Below are 27,500 nucleotides of genomic sequence, written 5' to 3' on the forward strand. Positions count from 1 at the left end.
CGCACACACACACACGATGAGATAGAACAACATGTAGTACCTTTGTTCTCCTTGTAGCATTTGTACGTTCTCTTTTTCAAAACAGTGTGTGTGCACGTGTGCGTGCATGTTACCTGTGGATACTGGGCTCCATGTTTCTCTCGCACTCCGTTACGACACAGAGTGTAGTTGTAGAAGCGACTGTTCTTCACCAGGCCGACCCACTCCCTCCATCCAGGGGGAATATAAGAACCATTGTACTCATTAAGATACTTCCCAAAGAACGCTAAGCAGAGAGAGAGAGAGAGAGAGAGAGAGAGATGTGACAACTTTATTGGAGAAAAATATATTATGCATATAGCATAATCCAGCTGGTACAGTATGTACTGTACGTATAAGGTGGTAGCACTTGGGTAGGTCCACATAGCAGCGGGCATACATGAGATTAGACATTAACTGGTTCAGAACGTACAACGTGTGGGCACATCATAAGCAATCCAACCGACAGATTGCAGCTGGTAAAGGTGGGGCTGATTTGAATTAGCTTAAGCTATAAAAATCCATAAATGACCACAGGAATACTCCATAAATTACCACTGGATAGTTAATTGCTCAAGGAGAATATAAGGCAGAATAGCTCCACTGGGGAGGTGTATAAAAGAAACAAAAAGTAAGCAATACACAGAGCGTAATTGCTGTGTGTGTGTGTGTGTGTGTGTGTGTGTGTGTGTGTGTGTGTGTGTGTGTGTGTGTGTGTGTGTGTGTGTGTGTGTGTGTGTGTGTACCTGTTCTGTAACCAGTGCTGTTCAGGTAGACTCCAAAGGTCCGCGGTTCATGCTGCCGTTGCCAAGACGGCGAGGAACAGTTCTCATTGTTAGTGTAGGTGTTGTGGTTGTGAACGTACCTAGAGAGAGAGAGAGAGAGAGAGAGAGAGAGAGAGAGAGAGAGAGAGAGAGAGAGAGATTCATGATTAGGGCACTGACTTTCATCATCTTTAGATGATGGATACATACATAAAAAGGATAGGATGAGTAGAAATAATGGATAAATGGACAGACGGACGTACTTGCCAGTCAGCATGCTGGAGCGTGACGGACAGCACATGGGCGTGGTCACAAAGGCATTGGAGAAGAAAGTCCCGCCCTCTTCCATGATGCGACGAGTTTTATTCATCACCTGCATAGAACCTGAGAGGCAGGCAGACAGGCAGGCAGGCAGGCAGGCAGGCAGGCAGGCAGGCAGACAGACAGACAGTTATTGTTGAATATTACATTTTCAACATTCAACTTGTCTTTTCTTAAGCAGCATTGTGAACAGTGGTGTTCTACCCATGGAGTTATAATAATATCTAGAGGGCGGTCAACCCCGCCCAGCTATTCATTTCAATGGAAGTTGCTCAGTGGCGTTTAAAGCACCCGGAAGTCTGTCGGAAGTACCCAGAGTTATATAGGAAGAACCTCTGTGGTCTCAACTTTGAGGTCAACGTCCTGCAGTTCCAGCTTTGGCCAGTAGAGTATTGCGGCTTCAACGTTTGCAAGCCTCTCTGGGGGCCTGGTTCTACCATGTTATGCTATGTACATAGCATAACAAGAACATTTGAAAAAAAAAAATATACGCTCCAGTAACCATCTGAGTAACCATCGTATCTGTTATGCAGGAGGAGGGTTTGGGGGCAGCAATAATGTAGACTTCAGTTCAAATAGCCTTTTTCATGTTATAATATGGTGTCTGAGGTGGAGGCTTGTGTGCGGCTATTGTCTTGAGGTGATAGTGACCTGTGCAATTAAAGTTTTGAAGTAATTCATACATTAACTACAGTACTTAACAATAGAGCAGTTATTTCATTCAGTGACCATGCACTCAGCTTGGTAATGGCTACAGGTGATAAGGCGTGTGTGCGTGTGCGTGCGTGCGTGCGATACTGAGAGCTCTACTGTATAAACACTAGTGTGTTGATAATACTGTGTCTCATGAGGCCATAGTTTATGCAAAGTGAGAGCGGCAAGTGGCGAGGTAATTGCTGCCTGTTGTTATACTGTTTACACAACAAGCGAGTGGGAGACAACACTAGTCTCCCACTCACCAAGTCATAGTATGTGATTTCTGAAACAGTGTGAAAGAGCCCACACCCCCCCACACACACAAGTGCTGTTTCCTAAACAATTAACACAATGTGTAGAATTATGATGTTTTAGTAATATTGTACCTGCTGTTCTACAGCACAGACTGAGGTTTTAATCTCTGCTATCTTTATTTTCCAACCGGGGCTGCCCGCACCCTTGTCCCTCCCGGCTCGGCACACACTTTGGATTTTAAATGACTTTCAAAGTCATTAATTGGATTGGGTTAATTTTCAATGAACAAAAATTCAATCAAGTGGTTCTCAAAGTGGAGTCTCAAAGGACCCACACCAGAGCTGGAGTGTTATATAACAGCTTTATTGTTACGTTTGCTCTCCATCACCTTCAGTCCACATCCATGTGCTGTGATTTCTCTGTGCCCGTCAGCACCACTAGAGGGTCCCAGAGCACTTCACTGCACACCTCAATGCAGGTGTTCCCCAGCTCCTATCTCCACGCATGAGGGACATCTGCAATCATCTCCTGAGGCTACAAGAGCCAGCCCCGCCCGGAGCTATGTGCCAGTTCCTCGCCAGTCTAGGTTGGTCATGTTGGTCATGTTAGACAGCCAGACTTAGGTTCTCAGTGTTTAGAGCTAGCCAGTTAAACGTCACGCCGTTACTGTGCATTGTATTCTCCTCTGTGAAACCTGCCACTGACTCAACCTTCTCTTCTCCAGTTTCCGGGACCAGAGCTCTGTGGAGCAGCCTACGGATCCCTGGCCTCTCACTGCCCCCCGTGTTTGTGAATAAAAGATCTGCCCGAGGGGGCTTTACTCTGCTTTGCCTCTCCTTGTTGTGCTTTTGTGTCACACCACACTCGAGTCATAACATTTATAAAACCAGTTTCCAGAAACTGTTCCAAATGTGATGGAACCGATTTCGATTCCTCAATGTTGGATCCGGTTCCTTCAGTTCCGGATCCTAACTCTACTAGTAATAGCATTAGTAGCAACTAGTTAGTAGTAGTAATTATAAGTAGTAACAGTAGTAATTATTACAGTAGTAATTATTAGTAGTAACAGTACTAGTTAGTAGTAGTAATTATTAGTAGTAACAGTACCTAGTTCTACATCCTGGTCGTCGGTGAGGATGAGGATGATGTTTGGTCGGATGTTGCGTCTGTCTCTCTGGAGGCGGGGCTTCAGACGCTGGCCAGAGAGGCAGTGGGCGTGGCCTAACATCAGGAACATCAGAACGAGGAGGAGCCGGCCCGCCATAACCTTCGACCCCTGACTTCCAGGATGTGAACCAATCAGATGCTTCCTGTGGCGCCTGAAAGGCAAACACACAACACAATCGCTTATATTCACAAATTTATTTCATATTTATATAAATCATAAATGTCAATTCTACAATAAAAGGGAAAAAATGCACACATATATTTATTGTGTAAAGAAGATGTTAAGAAAATCAACACAAATGTCTTGTTTGAAATATGAAATATAAATCCACAAATGTGTGTATTTAAATGTATTTGCAACTATCATTAAAAAATAAAAATTAGTCAAATGCTACATTTATATACTATATACAAAACTACAAACTGCTCGTTTATTTTTTTCTGACTATATAGTATTTCAGAAGCTGCACAGTTTGTTGTGCATTACTAGTGCAGCACACGAAGATCGCACAGGCAATCAAGATCGCACGGAGCCCCGGGCCAAGCCAGAGGCACCGCAGAAGTGTTCAGCAAGTTACTCAGGAAGAAATAACAAGTTACTACTAGTTACATATTACTCCTTTAAAAAGCACTTCATCCAGAGTAACTAGTTATACTGAACATTATTTTATTATATTAGATTCACTTGTTCATAGATTGTTCTTTTTTTAGTTAGCTTCTGTTCTTTTTTTTGTTATACGACAAACTCCTACTAGTGAGTATAAATGATAGGCTTAATATAGACAAATCAACAGTGCTGCAACCATAACTGCGGTGTCAATCGGCTCATAATGAGAGGTTGTCACCGCAGTTATGATTGTATCCAGGGCAGCATTCCACGGATTTGTCTATAGTCTATCAAAAAAATAAATCATGTCCATTGTAACTTAGTAACTCAAGTACATGGATTAACAACTGTATTACTGTTTTGGCAGCTATAGTTACACTACTAGTTAAAGGGTAAAATAATAATAGTACAGTGATATATATATATATCAGTTGGTAACTAGTTGCTGCCCGACACTGGCAGACAAATGCCTGCGTTGCTACAGTCACTACAGAAAGAAATTATGTTCCCTCCGGCTATCAGAGGCGTGCCATGGAAAAAGGTCAAATGTCTTCAATCTGTAAATACATATTTTGCTCACAACAGAGCATGCACACACTATTTATATTCCCATTTATTTTCTTCTTCTTTTTTTCTTAATTTATTTGGTCCAAATCTCCAGTAAATATTGCAATTTGAACAATATTCTGTTGCAAATTATTCTTCGATTATCTTCTGTACATTAGAAAATATATTGCTGATAAAGTCGTACTACTTTTATCAATCTAAATTGTATATTGTTTTATACCAATATTAAACAGCACATTCCTAAATGAGTATGGTTAGAATGCTTTATAGGATTTTAACGATTCTGGTTCCTTAACAATTCCATCTTAGCGGTCCGATTCCTCACCGGTTCCCTTTAACGATTCCTATAGGGGGTTCAAATGGAAGTTCTGCGTCTCTGAGAGTGTACAAAAATACATTTGACTTTGAGCAGGGCTGGACTGGGACAAAAATTCGGCCCGGGCATTTTCGCGTGAATTTGGCCCAGACCGGCCCACCACAACCAGCGCGCAGATAGGCAACATAATATTATGTGGCCCCCCCCCTGCACTGCACCGCCGGGGGGGGTCAGGGGGGGCGCTACCCCAGAATGGCAGCACGCCCGGACCTTTTCTGGTGGCCTGCCGCCTATTGGCCTGCCTGCCTGTCAAAAAAAAAAAAAAAAAAAAAACATTTTTTTTTTTTTTTTTTTTTTTTTTTTATCATGGCGGCCCCCTACGGTCGCGGCCCACCGGGCAAATGCCCGGTATGCCCGGTGGCCAGTCCAGCCCTGACTTTGAGTCCATTCTGTTCCATTTGCACACTCTCAGAGTTATGCGAAACAGATGAGTTTTGAGAACCACCAACCACCAACAGATGTGAAGTCCACATACTGTACAGTACCAGCTCTGACAGTGTGATTAAACCTGTTCCAGGAACAGTTTGAAATGTGATGGAACCAATTCCGGTTGCTCAATGTTGGATCCCGTTCTTCCGGTTGAATGTACTGGACTGGATTAATGTTTAATTGATTAATTGACTGATTAAGGTGATTAGCTCCATCTAATTACAGTAAGCAGGGATGTGGCCATAATTATTAATCGGTATCATTTATCGTGTTAAAAAAAAAGTTTTGGGCTAATGAAAGAGTTTTAAGGATCTATATAATATAATAATTTGATTATAGCGATAATATCGCTAATAGCGATAGGCTCTGCCCAGTTAGCCCACCAACAAACCAGTCTACCCAGTTCATACCGATACACATCATGTTTCAAACCAGTCTACCCAGTTCATACTGATACACATCATGTTTCAAACCAGTCTACCCAGTTCATACCGATACACATCATGTTTCAAACCAGTCTATCCAGTTCACACCGATACACATCATGTTTCAAACCAGTCTACCCAGTTCATACCGATACACATCATGTTTCAAACCAGTCTACCCAGTTCATACCGATATACATCATGTTTCATATCAGTTCATACCGATACACATCATGTTTCAAACCAGTCTACCCAGTTCATACCGTTACACATCATGTTTCAAACCAGTCTACCCAGTTCATACCGATATACATCATGTTTCATATCAGTTCATACCGATACACATCATGTTTCAAACCAGTCTACCCAGTTCATACCGATACATCATGTTTCAAAAATATTGGAAAGCACATAGATCTATTTGTAACATATTCCAGACCATGAAAATACACAATCTTCATATTGTCTAGTTTTTGTACATTTTGAAAATGAGACTACAATTGGACCAGATCAGCTTCACCTCTTCCATCCCTCCATCGTCTCTCCATCAGTCCTACCTCCAGCTAACGGTTGTGCTGCCCTGCTCGTAGGCGGCTCCCCAGCACTGAACCGACAACTTCGGATGCCGCTTGCTCGTTACCAAGGTGCCGGTGTCACAATAATAGTCCCCATGGAAACGACACCGTCCCCTCGACAACCAATCAGTCCCCACAGGAACACAGCTGCGACCTCTCTCTCTCTCACTGTTTATATATATCTACTGTGTCTCTCTCTCTCTCACTGTTTATCTCTTTAACAGTATATATTTATCTACAGTACTGTCTCAGTCCATCTCTTTCCCTGTTTGCTAAGATCTCTACCTCTTCTCTCTCTCTCTCTCCACATTTTTCTCCCGCCCCCCCCCCCCCCCCTCTCCTCTCTATCGTTGCGCGTATTTCTCTCTCTCTCTCTCTCTCTCTCTATCGTTGCGCGTATTTCTCTCTCTCTCTCTCTCTCTCTCTCTATCGTTGCGCGTATTTCTCTCTCTCCATCCCCCACTGCATTAATTTCCTCTGTCCTTCCTTCTTATTCCTTCGATTCCACCCTATTATTATTATTAATAATAATAATAATAATAATAAATGTAATAATAAAATAATAATACATATCCCAGTGTTACGTTAACTCCAAAGAGTGTACAAATGGAAATCTTATTTGTACACTCTTCAGAGTTAAGATTTCACTACAGAAGGACTACTGTGTAATAATAGATAATAATAATTATACATTTTTATAATGAATTATAATACATACGATATCATCTGTTCTTTCTCTACTCCAGTGGTTCTCAAATGGGGGTATGTGTACCCCTAGGGTTACGCAGAGGTACTATGTGTACCCCTAGGGTTACGCAGAGGTACTAGGTGTACCCCTAGGGTTAAGCAGAGGTACTATGTGTACCCCTAGGGTTACGCAGAGGTACTATGTGTACCCCTAGGGTTACGCAGAGGTACTATGTGTACCCCTAGGGTTAAGCAGAGGTACTATGTGTACCCCTAGGGTTACGCAGAGGTACTAGGTGTACCCCTAGGGTTACGCAGAGGTACTATGTGTACCCCTAGGGTTACGCAGAGGTACTATGTGTACCCCTAGGGTTACGCAGAGGTACTAGGTGTACCCCTAGGGTTACGCAGAGGTACTATGTGTACCCCTAGGGTTACGCAGAGGTACTAGGTGTACCCCTAGGGTTACGCAGAGGTACTAGGTGTACCCCTAGGGTTACGCAGAGGTACTAGGTGTACCCCTAGGGTTACGCAGAGGTACTAGGTGTACCCCTAGGGTTAAGCAGAGGTACTAGGTGTACCCATAGGGTTACGCAGAGGTACTATGTGTACCCCTAGGGTTACGCAGAGGTACTATGTGTACCCCTAGGGTTAAGCAGAGGTACTATGTGTACCCCTAGGGTTAAGCAGAGGTACTAGAGGGTACGTGAGAAAACTGGACACAGTTTAAAGTAATGTCAGCACAAAAGGCAACAAAGTGGTCAGCAGTGTAGTGTCTCAGTAATGTAGGATCATACGTAGGTAAACCAAGAACACATCATCAGTCTAAACAGTATATTGAAACTATACAAACTATAGTATAGGATGCAAGGTCAACGAATGAACCTGGCATCTGTCTACATAACATGCCATCTAAAATACATGTTTAAACTTTGCATAAGCCTGCATGGTCGTCAAGGCTAGGGCAAGCACTACAGCAAGTGCTACGGACTAAGGTGGAGTCTGAAGAAGTGAGTCTTCAGACTACGGCAGATAATTGGGGTCGAGTCTGCAGTTCTTCTAACTGCAATGGGGAGTTTGTTCCACAGTTTGGGACCCAGAAGGGAGAAGAGTCTGGGACGTGTGGAGCGCTGACCCTGATGTTTTAGGGAAGTTCAAACAAGTTCCCTGTGTTAGCTGATCGCAAGGGTGTACTGTTTGGAGATATTGGTATTATGTGTTCGGCCACGTGCGCGTGTGTGCATTAGTGTGTGTGTGTGTGTGTGTGTGTGTGTGTGTGTGTGTGTCAGACTCAGCAGCGAATCTTCCATCTCAACCCATATCAACAAGCAGAGAAGGAACTTTGCTGTTGTATGTTTTTACTAAGCAGGGATACATTACATGTCAACGTTTCAAGGTGGCGCATCGTCAGCAACATGCTTGAGCCCCATGAGGGACCAGTGAGTAAGGCGACAGCCGAGAGAGGGACTGTGTGCCATGCAGAGCCAAGCCCACCACTGCAGACTCGGCAACATTGAGTTACATACAATGTTCAATTATCGTACCGGACGCTTAAAATGATCATATCAAGAAACTACAAAAGAATTGCGTATATTTAGTGTAAGAAGCAACCTTGTTTGAGACTCCTATGAGACAAAAATGCATCACATAAGCTGTGTGTAAGCAGGCAACGTCCTGGACCTTACACAAATAAAAGGCTCAGTGGAACTACTGTAGACTGGAGAGTGTTTTTAATGTTTTTAAAGACAAGCAACGATATCGGGTCAGATTTCCTGATTTATTTTGAAATGCCAAATCGGATCCCAAATCAGCAGCCAAGGAATTTACTGAGTTGGATGCAACGCACGTCGCACACAGTGGCGGTCGGCTAATTGTGACGGAAGATAAACAGTGAATGATCTCCAAGGCTCATTATGATACAAAATGGTTAATGTTTATCGAAAGCACACACACACACACACACACACACACACACACACACACACACACACACACACACACACACACACACACACACACACACACACACACACACACACACACACACACACACACACACACACACACACACACACACACACACACACACACACACACACACACACACACACACACACACACACACACACACACACACACACACACACACACACACACACACACACACACACACACACACCCCAATTCCCAAGCAGCTATAGTCAACCTCCTCCTGACTCCTGAGCCACTGCCGCCCAAAGTTTTATGATATACAAGAAGTATATAGTATACAAGTATGCCTCCACAGTTCAATAGATCTTTTTTTTCTGGTATAATAATGTTTGAAATACTGCTACTAGGTCGATGTGGTTACAACTTGTAGCCTACAGTACATGAATAATCAGAAAACTTTTAAAAGCCACACATATATATTCAGTATAAATGCCATGGAAAAACACAGACTCAAGACTGCAGAAAACAGCAGCTTTACATGCTGCAGTGCGTGTGTGCGTGTGTGTGTGTGTGTGTGTGTGTGCGTGTGTGTGTGATGGATGTAGTATCTAAGCAGATGTAGCAGCCTAGCTGCAGGACGCATTAAGTGGGGAATTCATCACACACACATTTTGAATTAGAAAGACAATCAGTCAGTAGGTTTGTGCTTAGAAATTAACCTTGAGGTAAGAGTGTGTGTGTGTGTGTGTGTGTGTGTGTGTGTGTGTGTGTGTGTGTGTGTGTGTGTGTGTGTGTGTGTGTGTGTGTGTGTGTGTGCGCTACCTGGCGTTTAACCAGTGTTCCACAGCTAGTCAGCAGGGACCTGAAAACAAAACACATAAATTAGACCTGGTCCTCAAAGTGGGGTCTCTGGGTTCCTTGAGGGGGGGGTCTAAATGGACCCTTCTGTACACGCACAAGAGTTATGGGGGTCCTTGAAATTGAAACGTTTGAAAACCACTGCATTAGAAACACACGATTCCGGAACCGTGCTGCATTTGCTGCAAGCCTGGAGTCACTCACTGATAGGTACGGTTACATCTCAAGTAGTGAGCATTGGACGATCGGGTGAATGTGTCGTTAATTGCTGCTTTTGACTGAAGAGAAGTTTGTGTGTGTCAGCGAGAGATAAAGAGGGAGAGAGAGAGAAGTCACATGCATGTTTTGCTGGCCAGCTTATATGGCAGTGTGTGTGTGTGTGTGTGTGTGTGTGTGTGTGTGTGTGTGTGTGTGTGTGTGTGTGTGTGTGTGTGTGTGTGTGTGCGTTTCATCCCTCTTTACATTATAACTGGCTGTATGCATAATAACAACATCTGCAGGCTATCTGCTTCCTCCATGACCTCTACTCCTGATTCTGTTCTCCCTCTCTCTCCATCTCTCTCTCTCTCTCTCTCTCTCCCTCTCTCTATGTCTCTCTCTCTGTCTCTCTCTGCCTGCAGGTGATTCATCCATCTATCCCACTCAGAGACGGAAATAGACTGATGGAGAACAGAGCAGTCTACTGGGAGATGACCACTAGGCGTACTACAGTACGCGGCACGCACGCACTCCTTTATGTGTATGCACGCACACACACATGCATGCCTGAAAGCACGCACGCACTTGCACACTCTCCCACCACACAATCTACTGCATACGTGTATGCTGTTGGCTGCATGGTCAAGAAGGGGATAATAACTGCCGACGTGGAGCAAATAGGTCTTATGATTGAAAATTAAAAGTGTATTAACAATATTCTGTGTGATTTCTACTAAATAAATGATTACTCATTCAGAGTTCAGACATTCACTCTCCATATCAATATGCAACTCATACAACAGCACGGCCATTGGACCTCTCGGCAAGGGCACTCTGCTAGCATCTCGCTGCATGGGGCTCATCTATACCAGTGATTCCCAAAGTGGGGTCCGAGGACCGCCAAGGGTCCTTGAGGGAGTTCAAGGGGGTACCCAGCTAAATGATAGTTTGGAACCAAATGGATCCTTATGGGTCTGTAACTCTGAGTGTACAAATGGAACCAGGTCCCAAACGGGTTCCATTTGTACACTCGGAGTTAAATTAACATTGATTTTACGATATAAATTGGGGGTCCCAGAGATAGAAATGACATTAAATGGGGGTCTGTACTAGACTAATATGCATGTCAAACTGGGGGTCCTTGAAATTAAACGGGTTGAGAATCACTGCTAGAGCCGTCAAAATCTTCTCTTATGGGGGTCCCTGGCATATATTTTTCAAATGGGGGTCCGCGGGCTAATTAGTGTCGATTTGGGGGTCCTTGACATGAATAAGTTTGGGAACCATTGATCTATTCTATACCACCGCTTCCCAAACAGTGGGCCGGACCCATTTATGGGTCACGACTCAAGTAGATGGAGTATTTCATTGGCATCAGTCTAAAACATGGGCATCCATATTCTGAGGAGAACATTAGCCAAAAACTAATTTCGGCAAAGAGATTTTGTATAGCGGGAAAAAGAGCAGACCAAGTACAGAGCCCATACGGTCAAGTTTACTAAGTAGGTAAGAGTTTTCAAATGTCGTAAAATACTCTGATGACAGTGCTGTCAAACAAGTCTATATGACGTCTATGAAAAAGTTTAATCTGCAATACATAATCTTCTATCTATAAATGCAAGTCTGTCTGTCTGTCTGTCTGTCTGTCGATTGATTGATTGAAAACTTTATTGAAAATTAATTCAAAAGGATACAGACACAAGAAAGCCGTTAGGCTTCTGTGGTTCCATTTTGGAGAAGTGTCCACAGTGTCCTGGAAGCAGTTTTTGGTGTTGACATTCCTTTTGATTTTAAAACCATGTATCTTGCAGATCTGGAGGGACTTCAATTTGTAAAGCAGGATCAGTATCTATTGAGGGTATTGCTGGTGGCATCCAAAAAAGCCTTAACAAAAAAGTGGCTTACAAATGTAATACCAACTATAAATGAATGGATTGATTTAATCTATAGTATATTTATTATGGAGAGAATTACATTCAGCTTCAGAGGTCAAGTTGAAGTCTTCACAGATAACTGGTTTAGATGGATTGCTCATGTTTCTACCATAAGACCTGATTTTGTATAGTTTCAGTTAAACCTGTTTAACATGTATATGCACCTGTATTATACTTATGTATTATGAATGTTCATCGATAGAGAAGAGAGGCAGACATCTCCCCTTGTGTGTATTGTACGTATATTGTCTTGTTTTGTTTTCGGTTGTATGTCTTGTCAATTGTCAGTCGTTCATGTATGTTTGATTAAAATTCAATAAAACGTAAATTAAAAAAAAAAAAAGAAAGCCGTTAGGCTTGTTTCCGTTGTGGTCCTTTTGGGGAAAGGGGACATGGGGAGTAACAAAACAAAACAGACAAAAATAAAATACCATTTGTATTTTGCCCTGACCCTGTTCCTTTTGGGGAAGGGGGGCACAAGACAAAGACATAACAAGAAACAAAAACACAGAAAAGAAACCCAACTCCAACCAATAAAAACTAGATTTTTTGTTGTTTTTTTTGTCTTATTTTTTAACCTATTCTAATCTAAAAGGTCAGTATGGATTTAAAACATGTAGGTCATGTTATCAGCCAGCCATCTGGCTGATAACACTTGCAGACTCAAGGTCCATTGTATTGTCTGTTTACATTTTTATTTAATCAGTTCATAAAGTTTAAAAAACATTAAAGTAGTTCACACAAAACATAACTTTTGTCAACACAACCCTTGAATTGTTTTTGTTCACCTGTGGTAGAACCTGTGGTAGAACTACTGAGTCTCCTACTGGCCGATGACCTGGTCATCAAATGATTGGCTTAGAAACAAAACAATCTCCATGAATTCAAGGCTTCATGATAGAAAATACTTTTTTGGGGTGAACTATTCCTTTAATGTTACAAAATTCAGATTACGTTCTTAAGCCGTATTTTATACTTTGTCGTACAGCAATGTGGTGTAAAAATAGCAAAAATAGCTAGCAGTTTCTACTAATTAATTATTAAGTAATTTCAGATCTATAATTTTATTAAAATCAATTATTTTTTATTATCATCATTGATTTGTTAAATTAACCAAGTCTGTTACCCTAGCTCTGACCCTTTATTTTCATAATGAAATGAAAAAAATCTAAATGGATTTTTTTTTAAACGATCCCAGAAGTTGATTTATTTTCCTTTCTCTCTCCCGTGTTCTGTTTCCTTCTGTTGCCAAGTCTGACCAGCATACTGATGACACACACACACACACACACACACACACACACACACACACACACACACACACACACACACACACACACACACACACACACACACACACACACACACACACACACACACACACACACACACACACACACACACACACACACACACACACACACACACACACACACACACACACACACGGTAATGACTTTCTGCCTTCTTTCACAAACCGTTCTGAGCAGCCAATTCCCACTTGGGTGTGTGTGCTTGTGCGTGTGCATGTCTCAGGATGAGGCAGACACTTTCCTCACCAGGGAACCCTAATGAGAATGTTTGTTTCTCTGTCTGTCTGTCTGATTTGTCTGTTTGTCTTTCTGATTTGTCTGTCCGTCTGATTTGTCTGTATATCTGTCTGATTTGTCTGTCTGTCTGATTTTGTCTGTATGTCTGTCTGATTTATCTGTCTGTCTTTCTTACATCGTTTCTCATCCAGGTTTTACAAAAGAACAGCTGACGACACACTATGCACATTTTTCAACAAGAATAATCAATAATATAATGACAACTAACTGAAACCGAATCCAAATCGAAAGACTCGACACGGAAAGAACACACAAAAATCAAATCACTATACCGGTAATATCAAAATAAATATAGAAATAAATCTTTTTAAAACACTTTTAAAACATCTTTGCTCTGAAATTATCACATCCATTAAAAAAAAATCACACCCGTGTGAACTGAGTGGTGCAATTCCACCCCCCCCCCCCCCCCCCCCTCTCTCTCTGTCTCTCATTAGCAGGCAACAGTGCAGCACTATCTCTCTCTGTTTCTGGCACAACAGCGCCACTTTTGCCCCTACTGCTACTCATAGTCACATAGGTGAACGAACACATAGGTTAACACGGACATTGCTGTTCCTTGGAGTGGTTGCACCACTCAAAAACAAGACATTTTGTAACTATAATAGACAAACAGAAGTACACTTGACTTAGCATCACTGAACAAAAAATCTATGATAAACTTCTGGCCATAAAAGCCCCAAAAGCCAGTGGGCTTGATATGACCCAAATTAAATGCTGAAATGTGCTAAAAAGCCATCCTGAAACCATTTAATCTAATCCTCACTGCAACATATTTTCCTGGAATCCTTTTTCAATCAGATTTAAACATGACAGGGGTATCCGCATTTAACAGGAATCTGGGCAAAGTGTGATATCACAAAGTCAAGAATTGTACGGTAGATTTCAACGGAACAGAGAGTATTGAGCCTTTTCTGTTCATCATCATGGCGGACTATGTCTTGTGACAATCTGTGAATTAAATCTGTGACAAGAGCCTCATTGTCAGAAGTCAGTTTCAGAGGAAATATTTGACTGACCGTCGCTATGCAGCAGACATTCTCGCCCTAACCACAGCGCACAATAACATCTAATCAGCCAATTCTTATCTCATTTGAACAATCTACTGCTAAAGTAGGACTCATGCAAAGGAAACTGAATGCATGATCATCATCAACCACCCTAGCCACCCATCTATCACATTAATGAATGGAACCCACATGAAGGAAGTCGATGACATCAGACATATCTTGGTTCATGCCGCATGTTGCTGACAGCAGAAAGGACTTTCTATCCAGAAAGGCACACGCATGTAAGACTAAGAAGCTAATCTGAATCTGGCAGTCTGCTGTCTCAATACAGATGCAGTACTGATACCAGTTTTTCCTTCCTGTGTAATAAAAAAGAAATCACACCCGTGTGAACTGAGTGGTGTAAGGTCTTATATAGACTGATCAGCTGTGGTCTGACGTAATGTCTGACGTAATGAAATCAAACCCGTGTGAACTGGGTGACCGTAGCAACCATGCTAATTTTTTGAGCACAGACAGACTAACAAAGCCAGTCGTAGGAGTGGTTTACACCACTCAAAAATAGAACATCCATAGATTTGGGTCTTTATTCGATGTTTGTTTAAAGTGCTCTAAGCAAATATTAGAAAGTCCTTAGACTTGGCTGCCACATGACGTCACGTGCGGTTTTATTTGACATCATAAAAGCCCATAGACTTGGCTGACAAAGTCGGGTCCACTCCAGGGACCCTCCGTGTTCCTTGAGAGGGTTCCAAATCCACCCTTACAAGGTCTGTAACTCTGTGCAATGACAAGATAATAAACTAATAAAGGTAAATAGTACAGTAAGAGTGAAACATCAACTAAAACATTGAAAATATGACTGTAAATGAAATAGCATCATGTGATGACATGATGGTGTGGGAATGGCACTGTAACCGCCATATACAGTACTCGCCGATACCGATTCTAGCCTTTTATGCAGCTTTATCGGAACAACTCTAGCTACCAAGGTCTCGCTCTTCAAGGGCCTGTGTGGAAAGCATCCTGTTATATGGTGCTGATATAACACAGGGCCTGATAATACAGGGATAATAACATCAGCAGCATGCCTATAGGCCCTTGCACAGCTGTGACACAAATTATAGATGAAATGGATGATGGAAAATTAGAGGATGCCGTTTTTTACTTGATCGGACACTGCAGCGTATGTTATAGATCATTTTCCGTTATTAGGAAAGCTAAAAGAACAAGTCCGGACTAAAATAGCATATAGCCTTTTTTCCTACTTAAACTGATCTTAAATTTGCAGAATTGCCCCTGACACCCCAGCATCACCCATAGCATAGAGCAGAGCCCATAAGCATATCGCTAGTTCACTACATAAGCTATTTGTTGCGGTCAAAAGTTTGTTATTAAGTTGTTATTAAGTCATTTACACACGCATTGTTCCACACAAGCCGCCAGAGTCTCGTAAATCATGTTTTGGGATGATGGTTTGGCAGTGGTGTAAAGTAACAGTGGTGTAAAGTAACAGAGGTACATTTACTTAAGTGCTGTACTTAAGTACAATGTTGAGGTACTTTTACTTCACTGGAGTACTGGTATTTCCAAATTCCAATACTTTTAAGGCAGAAATTAAAATTACTCTGGGTCGTGAACTGGAAGTGAAAACCGGCTATGTATATTCTCCTGTGAATTCACCCGAAACATACATTTTGTAACCGCGATCAGCAATGCTTTAGTTATTGGCCGTGAATAAAGCTTGTTTTGATTAAAACGGAATCTGGGAAAAGAATCAGAGATAAAATAATGGGGCCGCCATCTTGTTTCCGGTTAATTTCCTGTTTTATTGATTGCCTAGCAACAGAGAGTCATTCAGACGGTAGTGACGACAAGTTTGATCAACCTTAATCAATAAAAAACAAAGTCTCGTGACTCTCGTCATTCTCATGTTTGGCAAAGAAATAGACGAGATATACAAAGATAATTAGTCTTTGTTTTAGCTTAGTTTTTATCTAGTTTGTCAGTGAAAAAAAAACATTTTTCGTCATAGTTTTAGTCGATGAAATTAACATTGCGTGGGAGTTTTTGGGGACTTTGTTTTGTAGTTTTTCAAATGATCTTTCTGTGTTAAACAAAGCAACTGGATTCAAGGTGCCAGCTGATAGCTGAACCGAAATTGAAGTTAAAAAATAAACAATATTCCTCTTGAACAATTAATTAAGAGCAAAAACTTTGGGTATCTATATGCAGAATCTTTCCACCACTTCTCTCTAGTAAACAGAAAATACATTTTCAGGTCAGGATACCATTTAATCCAATTAGGCAACTAAGAGAACGCCACAAAGCTTCAATATAACCATACCAGCTTCCATTTGATAGTGTTCCAGCTTCCACCTTTTGTTTTGTCTCACCACTCCCAATTTCACTTCTTTATCCTGTGTATCCTCTGTATATGAGTTCACCCTCCGGAACTCCTGATGAAATGTTTCTGTTGTCTGTCTTGTCCTCCTATGCCTCCACACACTGCAGTGACTCATTTATTTTCCACCAGACATGAACTGCTTCCAGATCTGATGTGCTCCGTGTCGCCTCTAATTCTAATTCCTCCTCTTCCCTCTCAGACCACAATAAAACTACTGTTCAATATCTGCATTATCTGCCTGACAGTGTTTCCCAAGCTAGTACAGCACACTACAGTACAGTAGTACTATATACTGTACAACAGTGATTCACTGGTTCCCAAACCGTTTAGCTCAAGACCCAAAAGATCAATTTGATGTCTCCCGTGACCCAAACTAGAGAAAATAATTTGTTCCCCTCTAATTAATGGATTGGATTTTAAAACAAATAATGTTTAATGAACTCTTTTGAAAAACACATTTGAATTTAGTTTTTAACTAAAATTGGGAAATTTGGGGGGAATTCTTTGAAAATCTTTTGAAATAATAATTCAAAACAAAATGTACAATGTACAAGCTCACAAGGCGGCGCAAGGCGATGTGTTGTTCTTGTAGATCTGCTATTCTCACTAGTTCCCGGTCAAACAATCTTTTTTGGTTCTCAAGCTAAAAAGTTTGGGAACCACTGGTTTAGACATCAATTAAAAAAACAACAACAAAAAAACCCTCCCCTCTTCAGCTGGTCCAACACTTCTTCTTACAAAAACTAGTAATATATTGCCGACACTATCTATGCGACACGTTGTGACAACAATATATAGTATACTGTATGAGAGGACTAGTTCTGATGTTCTGCTGTCGTTTCTGGCACAATTTGTTCAAATAAATAAATGAATCTTGTCAATAATGTTGTGACATGTATCTGTGTTGGGAGCCCCTCGAAAACGAGATGGTACATCTCAAGGGGTCTTTTCCTAATAAAGAAACTTGAATCATCATCATCATGGGGCTCCCCGCTAAACGTAAAAAAACAATAAAAAGCAGGTGCATAAGCCAGTATGAGGTCAACAAGTATTTTAAAAATAGCAAACGAAAGAAGTTCATCTAACTTCAACTTTTCTTGACATTCATTCCATAATGGAGCATACGCCACGCAGTATCTGCCTTGTAAGTGCCTGGTATCAGGCAGTATCTCACAGCTTAGAATTGGTAGAATTGGCACCTTCAGCATAAGCTTATCTTGAGATCTGCTACCATAACTTGATGTATTGGTATCTAGCAGTTTTGCCAAATGCATGGGTAGTTTGCCAAGTAGTGCTTTGTATGAAAACAGGGCAACATGTTTCCTTCTAAAGTTCTGCTTCTACAATTGCTCTGCTCTTCTCCTCCTCTGTCCCAATGTCTGAGATGGCAGGCGCCTGTGTGTGTGTGTGTGTGTGTGTGTGTGTGCGCGCGCATCAATATTAATTACAATCAGGAACTGGAGATTTTCTCAAATATCAACTGCTTCTGTTTGTCTGAGAGGAGAGACATTGAAAAGGAGAGGGAACAAGGGGTTGAATGGAAAAAGGAGAAATGTGACTCAACAATCTCAACAATGATTTGAGATAATGGCAAATACATTTATTGCATAAGCATCAGAATTATAGGATGGCTATTTCTACTATTGTTTTGAAATAATACAATGATTAAATATGGCTTACCGGTATGTTGGCCATAGTACATTAACATTATTTATTTTCTTTTATATTTTCTTTTGGATTGGTACTGGTCATTGTCATTCACTCACTATTAACCCATTTAGACAGTACGACGTGTGGAAACGTCATAACTAATCCAACCGACGGATTGCTAGGAGTCGGACATATGTACTAGCGCATTGTCATTGAAAAATATTCTGTATTTTTTTTCTTTTTTTTTTAGTTGGCCTCTCCTTCTACACCATACTCCTTGCTCTTTGCACATGTGCGTTGTCGTTCACTTCCCTGTATATGGCTCAGAAAGAATGCCTCGTATCTCCTAATCTAAGGAGCTCACCGTGGTTTTGACCAGATATACTAAGCTCTTCATTTCTGACTTCAACATGCTTCTAGTTCAAAATATGGACACGAGGGATTATTCAGCGACTTTATCATAATGATAGCAAGGTTTTTTGTCCGGAACGGAAGGGGGGGGGGGGCTTTCAGAGTAAAAGCAGCCATATCTGCGCGGCACCCCGAGCTGTTATTTTGAAAGAAATCCCGGCGCTGATTGTGTTAAGTTATTGTCCGTATCCGCAATGTGATGCCTAAAATGCAAACAGAAATTACATTTGTATGTTTCAATGTTCAATGCTAAAACCTAAATTAAATATTAAATAGTTATGAGTTAATCATCAAGTCATATTTCATGATTGTGACAGTCTACGTATACAGTAGCATGAAAGTAGAAAGCCGGGTCTAAAAAATAAGATATCACATAGATTAACCCACAAGAGTTTTGGAACCACAGCTTATAAAAGTACACACACACACCACACGCACGCACGCACGCACGCACGCACGCACGCACGCACGCACTTGTGTTGCAACGCACGCACGCTGCTACACAAACCTCCAGTCAACATGAGTTAATCCAGTATTTATAGTCAGAAAGTGGAAAGTCCCTGACAAGTACTATTCAAATTCACAGACAAGTCAATGGTTCTCACTGGTCTTTCTCAGACAGTCCATTGTACTCCGAGTAGAAAAGACCTATTTCACTATTTAAACTAAAGCTAAGTTTGTTTATGTCAACAAGAAATGAACAAGAAGAATACATCTCTTATATAGCCTCTCCAATAGCAAATGGACATTCGTTTTCATTTCTGTGTCCATTTTAAGCCCATATATGGCATTATTTGTCAGGCATGCCCAAATAAAGTAACCACCTGTCACAAATACATAATCGCCTTATATTTGAGGGGTGCTAGCCTTCCTACAGCTTTTGTGCACGTCTCAATATTTGCCATTGACAATTAAAGGAGAAATTAGGTCAAATGTCTGCTAAATCTTGTCCCCACACGTCTCATATTTGCCATTGACAATGAGAAGAGAAATTAGGTCAAATGTCCGCCAAATATGACGTAAATTTAACCAACCAATCACATAAATTCAGTTGTTCATGAGATGATGTATGAAGATGTATAATGATAAGAGCGCCCCTCACTTCACACGGGTGTGATTTTTCCAGAATAGTTTCCCTTATCTTAATCTGTGGAAACATTTTCGTACATTGACTACATTATCAAACTTAAAAAAATCACACCTGTGTGAACTGAGCGGTGCAACTATACTTTTATTGTGATAGTTTTATTGTTAGTTATACATGGACACATGAAGCCAGTCATTGGAGCAGTGTGCACTGCTCAAAAATAATAGCGGAAATAGCAGATCTACAAGCTCACAACATGCATTGTGAGCCAGTAGATTGGTACCGGTCATTGTCAGTCATTTTCAGCCTAAAGTTTATGTTTCAATATCCAACGCCAAAATCACATTTAAATCATTAATCGCAATTATTTGTAAGACAATTAATAGTCAACTAAAATGTGGAGACAGCCCTAGGTATACAGTGGGAGAGAGATGTGAGAGTTATTGTTGTCCACTCACATGCACACTTCCAGTAAGAGCCTTTAAGCAGGATAAGGGTTAGCAGCATACATGGACAAGTAGTACCCTGGTTTCTCAAGCAGGAATCTAGCTTAGACCTAGAATGCCTGTGATCATTTAATTAACTTCGTAAATTTTCATGTATCATAGGCATAGAACGGTCGCTACTGTCCCTGGTTGAATTCAATTGTGTGCGGCCTGAATGTGATAAATGCTCCGTTTGTACTCACCCATTAAATAATTCCAAAAACGTGGAGGGAAATATGGTCCTCTAGTTTTATATCCATGTGAAAGTTCTGGCACAAAACGTGTATTTAGTCAATTATCTCCACTTTTTCAAGAGATGCACACGGACGTCTTTCTCTCCGGGCGAGGGGGGACTGGAATGATCGATGAACTGATTTTAGACGTCATCACCAATTGACAAGGGAAACACAAAAGTTTGGGTCACACAATTGGCAGGTGCCTTGCGATAGGTGCTGGGTAATTAATCACACCACCTGCCAATTGTGTGACCCAAACTTTTGTGTTTCCCTTGTCAATTGGTGATGATGTCTAAAATCAGTTCATCGATCATTCCAGTCCCCCCTCGCCCGGAGAGAAAGACGTCCGTGTGCATCTCTTGAAAAAGTGGAGATAATTGACTAAATACACGTTTTGTGCCAGAACTTTCACATGGATATAAAACTAGAGGATCATATTTCCCTCCACGTTTTTGGAATTATTTAATGGGTGAGTACAAACGGAGCATTTATCACATTCAGGCCGCACACAATTGAATTCAACCAGGGACAGTAGCGACCGTTCTATGCCTATGATACATGAAAATTTACGAAGTTAATTAAATGATCACAGGCATTCTAGGTCTAGAATCTAGCTGTGATGCATGTTAACCCGATTCTACAAATACCTTCTAAATCAATAGTTATCAAACTTTTTCATGACAACTATAATGACACCAAAATTGATACATATCGGATGGAGGTCCACCCTCCATCCGAAAATGTTAACTCTGAAACTGAGATATCTGAGACCTGTGGGGGTCCATTTGGTTACATGTGTACACTTTCAGAGTCCCCTGGACTCCACTTTGAGAACCACTGTCTATAAGGAAACCGGGTGTTACATTTGCATGATGCTTGTGAAATCAAAGAACGACTGAGTCCAGTGCATCACTGAAGGATATTGCTACAACACTGGCTCTCAAAGTGGGTTCATGCTGGGCTTACAGCTAAATTGGTTAGGAACCAAATGGACCCTTACAGGTATGTAACTCTGAGAGTATGACAAATAGAACCAAATGGACCCTTTACAGGTATGTCATAGCTCTGAGTGTACAAATGGAACCAAATGGACCATTACAGATCTGTAACTCTGAGAGTGTAATAAATGGAACTGACTGTGTACAGTACACTCAGTCAGAGTTATGGGGGTCGGTGGCCTAATGCATACCAAATTCGTGTCCTTGAAATTGAAAAGTTTGAGAACCAGTACTGTGCATTGTCACTTAATTGTGTCAGTAACAGTGACAGGTAGAGGTAGATTAGAGTAGCAGTGAGTCAGTTTGCAGTTAAAATAGCAGTAAGAGTAGCAGACAGCAGTTACAGAGAGTAGCAGTGACCACCGCCTCACCGGTTACAATGACAGTTACATTTTCAGTGACAATGACAGTTCGAGCAGCAGTGGCAGTTAACAGTGAGAGGGACAATGTGTTACCTCTTTAGTCTTCCTTGCTGTGCTGTTGCTCCAGTATTAGCCGTTAGCCGCTAGCAAATCCATAACTCAATAATATTGCCCACATTACAAACTGCTCCGGACAGGAGAGGGAAGGATATCGAGGAGCATGGAACTGCAGACAGCAGAAGTATCTCTCAGTCTCTCTCCTACACTGCAGTGCAAACGTTCCTACTCTGTCTCTGACTCACTTTCTGAGTCTGCACTGACTGTTGTACAGCCATCTGTTGCAACACGCCTGATGATAGCTTTTACTCTCACTCTTTCACGCGCGCTCGCTCTCTCTCTCTCTCTCTCTCTGTGCGTGTGTGTGCGTGTGCGTGTGTGTGTGTGTGTGTGTGTTAGATTGCGTGCGTGCGTGCATGCATGCGTGCGTGCGTGTGTGTATGTGTGTGTGTGCGTGCGTGCCTGCGTGCGAGCAAGTAAAGGGAGGCAAACAGAAAGGTGGGCGGGTCTGGTCCTCTGTGAGCCAGTGAGAAAAGAAAAGCCGTGAACTCTCTCTCTCTCTCTCTCTATGCCTGAAGTGGGAGGGGCTAGGAGAGAGAGAGAGAGAGAGAGAGAGCGAGGGGGGGGGGAGAGGGGGGGGGGGGGACAAGCAAGAGAGGGAGGAGGGAGAAATTCAAGCTGTGGACGGTGAGTGAGAGAGAGAAAGAATTTGAAAAGGGAGTGGAATGAGATGAGACTGAGGTAGATGGGGACAGGGTGTAACAGCACTGTTCAGAGAGAGAGAGAGAGAGAGGGGGGGGGGGGAGAGAGAAAGAGATTAACCACCAGTATTGTGTAACATCAGTATTTTGCTGATGGGAGATGTGAATGTCAGTACAGGATATTAGTGAGACATGGTTGCCACTGGCAACAGTCACATCTTCAGACAACCTTCACTTGTACTATAGGCCTATTATTGTTGTAATTCATGAGAGACATTATTCCTGCGTAATGTTGTTTAAGATCAAATTGAATGCAATAAAAAAGTCATTTTTACAAAGAAAGAAATGTTAATCTGTGGACTTTTACAGACATCAATAGGGGAGCCTGGGAGGGTTGTTCTTTATTCATTTTAGTAAGAGGGAGTGTAGTCACCATAGGAGGATGAGCACTAAATAACTCCAATCTCATTCTAAACATTGACACCATAATTCATATAAATCGATCCGTTTGAGGATCTGTGTGATTGACAGGAGGGAGAGATGATCATAGGAGTAGAGTTTGCACCACTATTCTAGCCAAATGGACAACAGATAGAGATTCTCAGTGAAGGTGCAGCCAGTGAAAGTAGATGAACTCTGGCCTCCACATCATAAAACGAGACCACACCCTCCTCATAATTCACAAACACTCCCACTGTCTGGAGCTTCTCTCTTACAGCAAGGAGGACAGGCAGGACAGACAGCCTTATAGCCTCATTATTTCCATCCTTCAACCATACAGTCCAGTAACCTTTGTACTTAGGACTCAGTGTGAATTCCTTCCTGTTGATGGACTCTCTGGTCACTCCCAAAGTCCAGTCAGTCTTCCCTTTAAAGGGGTATTTCACTGTCAAACACGTTTTGGATGATTTTACTGTCTGTGCAGTCTTTTGTGAGCACCCCAGACAGTTTTTGCAGTTTAAGCTACAATGAGTAAATGTCATGTTATTCCGTCTCCCTCTCCTGATTCAGAGGGGAAATTAAAAACAATGTCTGAACATCATACAGCTTCTTCATCTCTTTACTGAGTGTCTTCTCCAGCAGAGCCACATCTGTCATCACAGTCTCCAGATATGACAACTGGTGGACATGGACCTTTGTCCAATCCTTGGTGGGTGGAGGGGTGTTTAATGGATGTCAACTTCTGTATAGGTGGTCTTCGGTTTGTGAGAGTTGTTTCAGCTCAGAGGTTCTCTTCTCTAACTAGGTGATTTCATGTTGTAGCTCTTTAATGAATGAAGCATTCAGCCTGTTTCTCTGTTGATTTCTGCTGCTCTTCAACCCCATTAATGAGGGCGACTGTGGCTCAAGAGGTAGAGCAGGTCGTCCAATGATCCATGGGTCGGCGGTTCGAATCCCGGCTCCTCCTGGCTACATGTCGAAGTGTCCTTGGGCAAGACACTGAACCCCAAATTGCTCCCGATGTGCTGGTTGGTACCTTGCATGGCTTCCGCCGCAATCGGTGTATGAATGTGTGTGTGAATGGGTGAATGTAATGCACAATCTATGTAAAGCGCCTTGGATAAAGGCGCTATATAAATGCACCATTTACCATTTACCATTTACCAATGAGCTCAGCCTATGGCATCTCTCAATAGTACTGATCAGAGCAGTGAAGACATGCACACTATGTCTGCTATCTCTCTGTCTGCAACTTTCTTGCTGAGCTCTTGAGTGTTTGACCTCGAAGGGAATCAAAATGGGTATCAAAATGTACTTAAAGTACCAAAAGTATAAATAGTTATTAAGCAGATTTCACAAGTTTTAAAATGTATTAAAATCTGCTATTTTCTAAAAGATATATTTGAAAAATCTCGAAAGTGTGAGAACCACTGTATAGAAGGCAATTGTAGAATCGGCCTGCAGATTTTAATGGGTTAAGTCTTGCCTCCTCGGCTTGTGCCTCATCAGGTGGGCGCGATTGAGAAGTGAGAAGAGGAGTTGGGGAAAGGATTGTGGACTGGGTCCCCCAGGCCAGGGCTCCCTTTTCTCTCCACAGGCACACACCCAAAATAGCCGATCTACAAGTCCACAAAGTGCCGCCTCACGTTGTGAGCTTATAGACTGATTCGCAGAATGTTCACCCCCCAGAGTAGGCACAGTTATTTTCGATTAGTAAAGTGGTTTAATTTATAGCTTATTCTGTTTCTTATTTTACTACTCAAAATCAAATAGTTTATTATGTTACACTCCACCATTACTTCTAAATCTAGTTTGACTCTTTGATTTGTTTGAAGGACCGCTTTTTGGGAGCTTGGGAAGACGGTGTCACAAACTGTGTGTTAGGTTTATAGGCTGAAGGCTCATTCATAGTCTGGATTTTCGGTGGTGAGGTGACCACCGCTCCGGTGGTGAGCTGATCACCGGAGCTGAAATAACGTTGAGCGGTGTTGAGTAAAAACAGAGAGAAGGGCTGGGGCGGTGGCGGTGGTTTGCTCTTCACCGCAGCTCGTGGTGTCATGTTGTAGTTCGGTGGTCACCTCACCACCAAAAACCCAGACTATGAATTTACCCCTCAGGCTTAACAGTGTGTGTGTGTGTGTGTGTGTGTGTGTGTGTGTGTGTGTGTGTGTGTGTGTGTGTGTGTGTGTGTGTGTGTGTGTGTGTCAGACAGGCCCCTATCAGATCTCTATCAGGTTATCGATTGCTTAGACACTGATCAATACTCATAGAGGTCACCCTCCATCTTTCTCTCTCTGCCTCCTCTTCTACTCATCCATCTATTCTCTCTAATTTCCCCTCAATTCACGGCATCCTTCATAATGTATTTATCTCCTCTCCAGTCCTCACTTGTGTTCTCCTTGCACCTATAGTTGAGGAGGCCATGAGGTACTATTCTGACACCTTGCACCTATAGTTGAGGAGGCCATGAGGTACTATTCTGACACCTTGCACCTATAGTTGAGGAGGCCATGAGGTACTATTCTGACACCTTGCACCTATAGTTGAGGAGGCCATGAGGTTCTATTCTGACACCTTGCACCTATAGTTGAGGAGGCCATGAGGTACTGTTCTCCTCTGACACCTTGTACCTATAGTTGAGGAGGCCATGAGGTACTATTCTGACACCTTGCACCTATAGTTGAGGAGGCCATGAGGTACTATTCTGACACCTTGCACCTATAGTTGAGGAGGCCATGAGGTTCTCCTCTGACACCTTGCACCTATAGTTGAGGAGGCCATGAGGTTCTCCTCTGACACCTTGCACCTATAGTTGAGGAGGCCATGAGGTACTGTTCTGACACCTTGCACCTATAGTTGAGGAGGCCATGAGGTACTATTCTGACACCTTGCACCTATAGTTGAGGAGGCCATGAGGTACTATTCTGACACCTTGCACCTATAGTTGAGGACGCCATGAGGTTCTCCTCTGACACCTTGCACCTATAGTTGAGGAGGCCATGAGGTTCTCCTCTGACACCTTGCACCTATAGTTGAGGAGGCCATGAGGTTCTCCTCTGACACCTTGCACCTATAGTTGAGGAGGCCATGAGGTTCTCCTCTGACACCTTGCACCTATAGTTGAGGAGGCCATGAGGTTCTCCTCTGACACCTTGCACCTATAGTTGAGGAGGCCATGAGGTTCTCCTCTGACACCTTGCACCTATAGTTGAGGAGGCCATGAGGTACTGTTCTGACACCTTGCACCTATAGTTGAGGAGGCCATGAGGTACTGTTCTGGCACCTTGCACCTATAGTTGAGGAGGCCATGAGGTACTGTTCTGACACCTTGCACCTATAGTTGAGGAGGCCATGAGGTACTGTTCCTGTCACGCCCCGTCAGGCAGTGTAATGTACGCTTATTAGCAGCGACTTTGGGCTTTGTTTTTCTGTAATGTTGCTTATATTGATATGTTTTTTGGGAATGTTTCTAAAAAGTGTAGCTTGTTTCCTAATGGTGTTTAAACCAGTGGTTCTCAAGCGTCATTTAAGGACCCTGAAATGAATGTGTATTTGTCCATGGCCCCCCATTCTAAAAGTATTTTGTGACCCCTGTAACAGATTTGTGTTGTTAAAATGTATAATGCCAGTAAGACCAGTGAGGGTGAGAAGCCTGTTGGCAGACTGCTGGGCTGGCGCTTTGGCTGGTGGGATCAGATCAACATTGAATTCTGTACTGGCCATATATGGAGCGTGTCTTGAGTGTACAGGGTTTGATTAGGGCCCAGGTAGGGCAGGGCCTTAATTTCCGGGCCTGTTGAATGGACGTATCAGTCAAAAGGGAGACATCGAAGAGGAAGTACGGGTGGGGAAGGATCAACGTATGGAATGTCATCTAAGGGGGTTTGATCGGTTTGAGGTCAGATGTAGAGTTGCTGTCTGGCTCCATATACGCAGATCTAGGTGATGATCCAGTCTTCTCCATGTATGGCTATCCAGGGTTTGATGAGGTCAGTGTCGTGATCTTCATAGATGGAGACGGACATATATGGAGCGTCAACCATATATGGTGGTGTGACGTGTCACGAGGTGTAACGGGCTGACGGCCATATATGGTGGCGTGACCTGACGGGCAGACGGACGGACGGACAGGTTTTGCAAGTTTTCCTAGTAATCTGAGACCTACGGTCAACAATATAACTGGGGTGGCTTTATTTTATTTCCCTGCTCTTCTTTCAGGTATTTAAATCGTAGCTC

General features: G+C 42.3%; 2 protein-coding genes across 4 annotated transcripts in view; both read right to left on the reverse strand.

Moving 5' to 3' along the window:
• Positions 1 to 22,431, reverse strand: part of LOC306940058 (extracellular sulfatase Sulf-2-like) — a 36,493-nt gene extending 14,062 nt beyond the window's left edge. For 2 of the 3 annotated variants that reach the window (XR_013791968.1, XM_079524999.1), the window contains exons 1-5: positions 22,159 to 22,431; positions 3,162 to 3,373; positions 1,046 to 1,166; positions 765 to 883; positions 114 to 265 (exon numbers count right to left, since the gene is read on the reverse strand). Coding sequence is in view for 2 of the 3 variants with exons in the window: in XM_079524999.1 (XP_079381125.1) it covers positions 114 to 265; positions 765 to 883; positions 1,046 to 1,166; positions 3,162 to 3,318 (549 nt within the window). In the remaining variant the exon portion in view is untranslated. Of the gene's footprint in view, positions 1 to 113; positions 266 to 764; positions 884 to 1,045; positions 1,167 to 3,161; positions 3,374 to 9,641; positions 9,682 to 22,158 lie in introns of all 3 variants that reach the window. The other variant, XM_079525000.1, reaches the window with a different exon arrangement.
• A 1,376-nt stretch (positions 22,432 to 23,807) lies between these two features.
• Positions 23,808 to 27,500, reverse strand: part of LOC306932666 (myosin-3-like) — a gene marked incomplete at both ends in the record, with an annotated part of 14,748 nt that continues 11,055 nt past the window's right edge. Inside the window, one exon of the mRNA XM_079514563.1 lies at positions 23,808 to 23,969. Within this exon, the coding sequence (XP_079370689.1) occupies positions 23,808 to 23,969 (162 nt within the window). The remainder of the gene's footprint in view (positions 23,970 to 27,500) is intronic.

The sequence above is a fragment of the Electrona antarctica genome (assembly GCF_951216825.1).
Source record: "Electrona antarctica genome assembly, chromosome: 2".
In the NCBI taxonomy this organism is placed as follows: domain Eukaryota; kingdom Metazoa; phylum Chordata; class Actinopteri; order Myctophiformes; family Myctophidae; genus Electrona; species Electrona antarctica.